The 6544-nt window shown below is 41.9% G+C and overlaps 1 protein-coding gene across 1 annotated transcript; it reads right to left on the bottom strand.

The window, feature by feature from the left end:
* Positions 1 to 279: 279 nt before the first annotated feature.
* Positions 280 to 5049, bottom strand: igbp1 (immunoglobulin (CD79A) binding protein 1). The gene is made up of 3 exons (XM_051421266.1): positions 4556 to 5049; positions 1791 to 2123; positions 280 to 1309 (listed from the first exon to the last, which is right to left on the bottom strand). Exons 1-3 carry the CDS (start codon positions 5030 to 5032, stop codon positions 1037 to 1039), a joined length of 1083 nt encoding a protein of 360 aa, XP_051277226.1. The 5' UTR covers positions 5033 to 5049; the 3' UTR covers positions 280 to 1036.
* Between the last annotated feature and the right edge of the window lie 1495 nt (positions 5050 to 6544).

The raw sequence follows: 6544 nt of genomic DNA on the forward strand, positions 1-6544 counted from the left end.
ATATAGACCGACTTTCTCTCAGCACCCCCAACTCTGACTGACTTCCAGCATCCCTGGGACACTACACAAATATGCCATGCCAGCAGCACTCTATGGGGCTATATTCCCTAAACCACGCCCGCATTTTAGCTATCCAATCACTTCTGTGGTACTCAGATCCCTCTTATAAGTTAAATAGATAATCATGGTGTTTGATCATGGCATGAAGAAAGGAGATCAACAACAGAAAAAACACATAATGTTACTATAAAGATTCTTACAATAGTCTGTACACACTGATTTTCTTGCTCCACCAGTCTCTTTATTTTCCAATGACAGTGTTAGGGAAATACAGAGCAGAAATATTGACATCATGGCTGGGCTCTATTCAATCCAGCCAAATTGTAGATACTTAACCAAAAACATGGTCGAGGATTGTTGAGTCCAACCTTGTAATTGACTGACAACAGAAAATGTAACATGAGTAAATCATTATAGTGTCTTAAACCAAGAAACCAATCACTGAACTCAACAGGTTTGTTTTACCCATTTTCCACCAAAGCAGGTTGAGGGCCGGTTGGTGCCTAATCTCAAACCAGTTCTTTGCGTTTTGAACTGGCTCTCAGCCGGGAACACCAACAACTTGCTGGTTTAGAACAAAGAACCACTTATGTCAGGGTCTGTGGGCGCTTTGTTGCCAGTCAGCTATGTATTTATCAGCTATTTAACAAGCTACTCATTTCTCACATCAATGATACCAACGTAACAGATTTTCTGAATGTATAATTGAGCTAGCAGACTAGCTAGTTAGCTGTTGGTCAGCTAATGTTACTCCATGTAATGACATGGCTTTCTAGCTCATGGAAAAGCAAACTGGTTATTAGGAGGTTGTCAAGTCCGAAAAGGCACAAGCACCAGCCTGGAACTAGCACTAGGTTAGCGTTGGTGGAAAGGGGTTGTCAGTGATGCTGCAATGTTTTTGGTTTGGTGACCTTCACATTATTAGAACTGAAATGAAGGCAGAGCCATGTTTGTTTGAACACTGTGTTGGGATCAGTTAGCCCATGTTATGGCGGTTTCCGTAACCTCTGCGATGAGTGTCTTTCCAGTCATCCCAGTTTCTGACTTTCAGCAGAGACTCCTCATCATCGTTTTCAGCCTTTTTCTCCTTTTCTTCTTCTTCCCTCTCATTTGCATCAGTGTCTTCCTCCACAGCAACCCTTCTGGGGGTCCCTTGGTCAGGCAGGACTCCTTGTTTCCTGTGCTGTTCATACCAGTCATCTACTGTCATGGTGGGAAGGCTGGGGTAACCAGCCCCAAACACCCGGGCCTGTGGTTGAAGCAAATACATTCTATCAAACACTGTTGCACAGCATGCTAATGAAACTACAACATGTACTACTGCTTAGTACCTTTACACGTGATAGGAATTTGCTATTTTATTTGTTGATTTCATTAAACTATGATGAAATACCTCTGTCAACAACCATTCCTGTGTAGGTGTATATATGTGTGAGTACGGAAAAGGGAAAGGCAAGGTGAGCTACATAGTTTATTATTAAGGTGGACAATTAAGTAGAATTCAAATGGTGAGATAAGAGATAACCTAGTAGAAATAAGATCATGTAGGCCCCCTTTGTTTCATCAAAACAAAACAAAACAAAACAAAACAAAACACAACTCAGCTATAAAGCCAGGACAGTGAAATGTGCACAGGGGCACAATGTATTGTTCCATCATAAAGAAAAAAGTACAGTGAAATACGTCATTTTGTACATTAATAAATCAGAATTACATATACACAGTCTCACCTGTACAGCATCCTTTGTGAGGATGAAGGGTTTCATGGGAGGCCTGGCTGGCCGAGCTGGTTGTTTGGCAGCACCCTGCTTCAGACCATCCATATTCTTGAGTATCTCCATCTCCTGGTCGATGCTCTCTATTTCCTCCAGACACAGAGTGACCCATCTCCGGACATTCAGAAGGTAAAAATCTCTGCTGATTGCATCGTCAGCCTGCCCGTTGTCCACAGCCTTTCGAACATCTGACAGTCTGACTTCCAGCTCCCTCTTCTGGCGGTACCGCTCAATCTTGGCTTGTCTCTGTGTTGCCATGGAAACCAGGTCTGACGAGCAGGGGGCAGACTGGAACAACAAGCACACATCACAGGTCGTGGTATCACACGTTTCATTTTCAAACTATGCTGACTTTAATATTCTCATGTAATTAGTCACGGTGCTCCTTTCTTTCTGTGTGTTTCCTCTACATCCATTTACTTGTGCATAATGGGTCTATTTATTACTATTACTTTCTCCTGCACTGCCCCACCAGGAACTCCATTACTTTCTATTCTGCTCTGTTCATAGTCAGCTGGTACTGTGAAATAGTAAAATATATAAAAAACGTTTTTCCTTCTTTCTGTATTATTCACAGTCCCTGCGACATCCAACACCAGTTTATGATTACAACACTGCTAGCGAGTGAGGGTTTAAACACAAAAACTGATTTTGAGAATCGATACAATATCACAAAATAAAATATCTATAATATCTACAATATTTTTTTACAAACCTAATGAACTGAGAGTCAATTTACCCAGCCCTCCTAACCAAGGTAATTATTTTGCTGGTTCTCAAACTATGATCTGTGGTGGTATGTGAGGTTTGGGCTCCCGTAGGTCAGAGTGCGCTGACCCCTCCCCCCACCTCTCCACAGATAAACACAACATGGCAGCAAGCCAGGATGAGCTTGTCCCCAAAAAAGGCACAGTGTCGTCGGTTGTTTGGAACTGGTTTGGTTTTGTGGCGTCCGACAGCGAACAAACCACGACCCACTGGAAAGTTTGTTTGAAAGCTGTTGCAACCAAAGGTAGCAGTACGACCAATTTATTCCAGCACCTCAAGCAGAGGCATGCAGCCGAGTGGGAGAAATGTTGCTCTCTGCGAGATATACAGGACTGCAGCTCACAGACACCCGCTAAAAAAACAGTCTACAAAGAAATTGATTAAAATCGTAAATCGGGTTTGGTGTGAAAAAATCGGAGATTTTATTTTTAAGCCATATCGCCCAGCCTAGTACAGACACTGCTAAACAAGGCATTCAGGGAATATAAAAAGTAGGAATGTGAACTACTTTATTGTTTAATTGCTGTTTGAACTGAACTTTGAGCTAGCTCTTATGAGGTGTGAACTTCCACGATGCTCCATAATATTACCACTTAGTATGGGCAATGGTTCTCAAACTGTGGGTCATAGGGTAAAAATATGGAGTGAAATTCATGCCAAGTTCACAGCACACCATTTTAGGCCTGATTTTACACTTGCCTGCTTTACAGCCAGTGAGAGAAGGCTTAGGCAGCCTCTCTCCAGAACCACAGATCCACCGGTTTGTAACCAGTAGTAACAGCTGAAAAAACTCCTTAGATACCGACACACATAATGGACGGTGAATCATCGCACACTGAAAAGAGTGCAGATACAACAGAGGCTAAAAGCACTGAGGCAACAAAATGCAGAATACAGTTTATCTTTATGGATTATATTGATACCGAACTGACAAAAAGACTGTCAACGTGTTTTAGAGTTACTTGTTGTTACGGACACGTTAGGAATTGTTCAAATTTGATCATTCTTAAATATAGTCCATAGTTTTGACACTAGTCAGACTTGTCAGATCTTGTAGTGTGTGATCTGATCTGATGACTCTGAAAGTCATTTAGTGTAACCAAGGCTTTAGTAAAGGAATGTGATTGATTTAGGGCAAATTAACCATCACAAGTTTGCTGATGCTGTTGAGCTGACCTTTATTTCACTAAAATCTCTGCTTTTTTATCAGTTGCTTAATCATTAGGGATGGAACACTTCAAGTAAAAAATGGCAAGCGGACACACCGAGTAGCCTACAGTTTGAAGATCCCCCAGCATCCTTTCAGACAGCTGCATGGGAGTGTTACAGATTTTGTGTTACCTATGATTATGGAAAAAGTGTAGAAAAGTGAGTGTATGCAAGCACTGTCGGCACATACTTCCAGTGTAATGAACTATTTGCGAGAGATTTGAGCATTCGATTAATAATGTGGCCATTTTTAGATAAAAACAACAAAGCAGCATTATTTGTTTGTACTAATTAAAAAACGTAATCACATAGAATCTGACCTTATCAATTCTAAGTCAGCCGCTTTCATTTATGGTCCAAATCAGAAACAGGTCTGATTTTTTGCACCGTCATATTTATATTTAATGTCACTTTAGAGTTGAGCGCAAAGGCTTGCAGTGTGAATGTCGCCTCAGTAAGGTTTGATAGAAATTGTGGAGCGAGGGTGTGAACTTTGAATAAAAGCAGCTCTCCATTCGCAACTTTTCGAACTCCTCTGGTACTGATGCTGCTGTTACATAAACTACCGTCACTGCTGTTGCTATAACAACACTAACTGCTGCTTTAACTGCTTCATTCTGATGACCCCAGTTACATTCGCACGTTGTACATTGTGCACCATTAACGTAACGCACTCGTTACTGTTCAGGGTTTGCACAAAAAACACCTAGTGTAATCTTTAGCTAACAAACTACAGCACTTACCTTAGCTGCATAGCGTCCATTTTCTGATTCTTCACTAGGACTTCTGTTTTCATTTGTCGACTTTGGCAGTTCAAACGGGGATATGTTATACTCTTTACATCTCCTCAAGAAGTCCATGAAGTAAGCCCTGGCTGTCTGGACAATCTCTAGTCGTTTGTCTCGGCCGCTCTGCTTCATGGTCAGAGCTCCTAAAAGAGCGGGCAGCAGCAGGTACTTCAGGTCCACCGTGGCTATCTCCTCCAGCTCTTCATTGCGGCTGAACAGGTCGAGCTGAGCCACCATTCTAGAGGCTTCTTCCAACAAACTCATACCGCGTTTAACTCTGACCTGGACACTGTTAGAGCCGAGCGGTTCATTTGTGCTGTCTACCTCCTCATATATTTTCCACCCACGATCTAGTAAGTCAGATAATTTAAGAGGCCCTGTATCTGAATGTTGTGGCTGTCGAACATCGTTGCTGTTTTCACACTCCGCCATCTTGTCATATTTTCCGTGGTTTTTCTTCTTCTTCTTCTTCTTCTTCTTCTTCTTCTTCTTATAGGATTTCGGCAGTGTAGACGCTGTTAAGCGTATTACTGCCCTCCACAGGTCAGATTTAGATCTAAATTCTCACATACAGTCCTGTATCATGTAGAAACTACAGAACTGCTTTGGAGTTTGTATTTTTGTATTTCTCACTGTGTCTAAACAAAGATACAACAGAAAAAGCCTCAACTCCAAGTCCTGTCAATCTAACAAAGAATACCTTTCTCTCTTCCCTATACTTTCAACATTCTAGGAATGTTAAGCATGCCTTACTGTTTCAAGGATCCCACATTCACACAAGCCAGAAACATGTTTTCCTACAATGCACAAAGAATCATTTAACCCACAATGACCCAACCTCAATCTACAGAGTTTCACTGAATCCCTACGGGACAGAGAATTACATAAACATATTTTCCTAATTTTAGGTTGTATAGAAAAGAAATGTCTACCCCTGGCTTCCCTTTGCCACCCTATTTGCCATTGTTTTGTTAAGCCCTCTTTGATTATTTCCCTTAATTCCACTCTCCCCATGGATAAATGGACATCTACTTCTCTGCTTAAGCTTTCCTTTGCAGTGTGGTCCACCTGCTCATTCCCCCTAGCCCCAGCGTGCCCTGGAACCCAGCAATAAGTAATGCTGCAAGCAAACCCAATTCTAAAAACCACATTCAAAATGTCATTCATAATGTCAGGACGAGCTGTAGTTTTTCCTGCTCTTCAAGTTTCCAGAGCAGCTGCAGAATCAGAGCAGATAGTGACTTCTTTAGGTCTGGCTTCCTCAATCCACCATAAAGTCCATAGAATTGCCATTAACTCAGTAGTGAAAACAGAGCTTCCATTAGAAATACGTCGACCAATCTTCAACCCAATCTGCTCCACATACACCCCAAAGCCGGCTCTCCCACTAACTGGATCTCTAGATCCATCTGTAAAAACAATTAAAGTACTCTCATTGATTGAATTAAGATATTCCACTATTCTTGGAGTCACTTTCCTCTTATCTTTTTCCTGAAGAAAAGAAAGCTCAATGTTAAATTCAGGCATCACCCAATAGGGCATAGGTAGCCATCTTGTGTGCTCTACCTCCCCGTTCCAAGCCCAGCTTCTTAGCCCACTGATTTATAGTGACAAAAAAAATATTATATTTATTACGTGCAATCTCTTGTAACAGACACCTTGCTGGAAAGGTATGACTACACCCCCTAAGTTTAACCCAGTACTGTAACCCTAACTTAACTTAACCATAAGGGCATTTCTCCCATTTCAACGAGCAGGGCAGGGACTGGGGAAGTTCTAAAGGCCCCACAACAAAGCCTCATCGCCCTTGCATGCACCACATCTAACTTAGCCAGAACAGTTTTAGAAGCAGATCCATACACAAAACTCCCATAATCAAGAGCAGATCTGATCAAGGCCTGAAAAATTAGCAACATCGTCTCCCTCTCAGCCCCCCACTCACAC

This window comes from Dicentrarchus labrax, unplaced genomic scaffold (genome assembly GCF_905237075.1).
Source record: "Dicentrarchus labrax unplaced genomic scaffold, dlabrax2021, whole genome shotgun sequence".
Taxonomy (NCBI): domain Eukaryota; kingdom Metazoa; phylum Chordata; class Actinopteri; family Moronidae; genus Dicentrarchus; species Dicentrarchus labrax.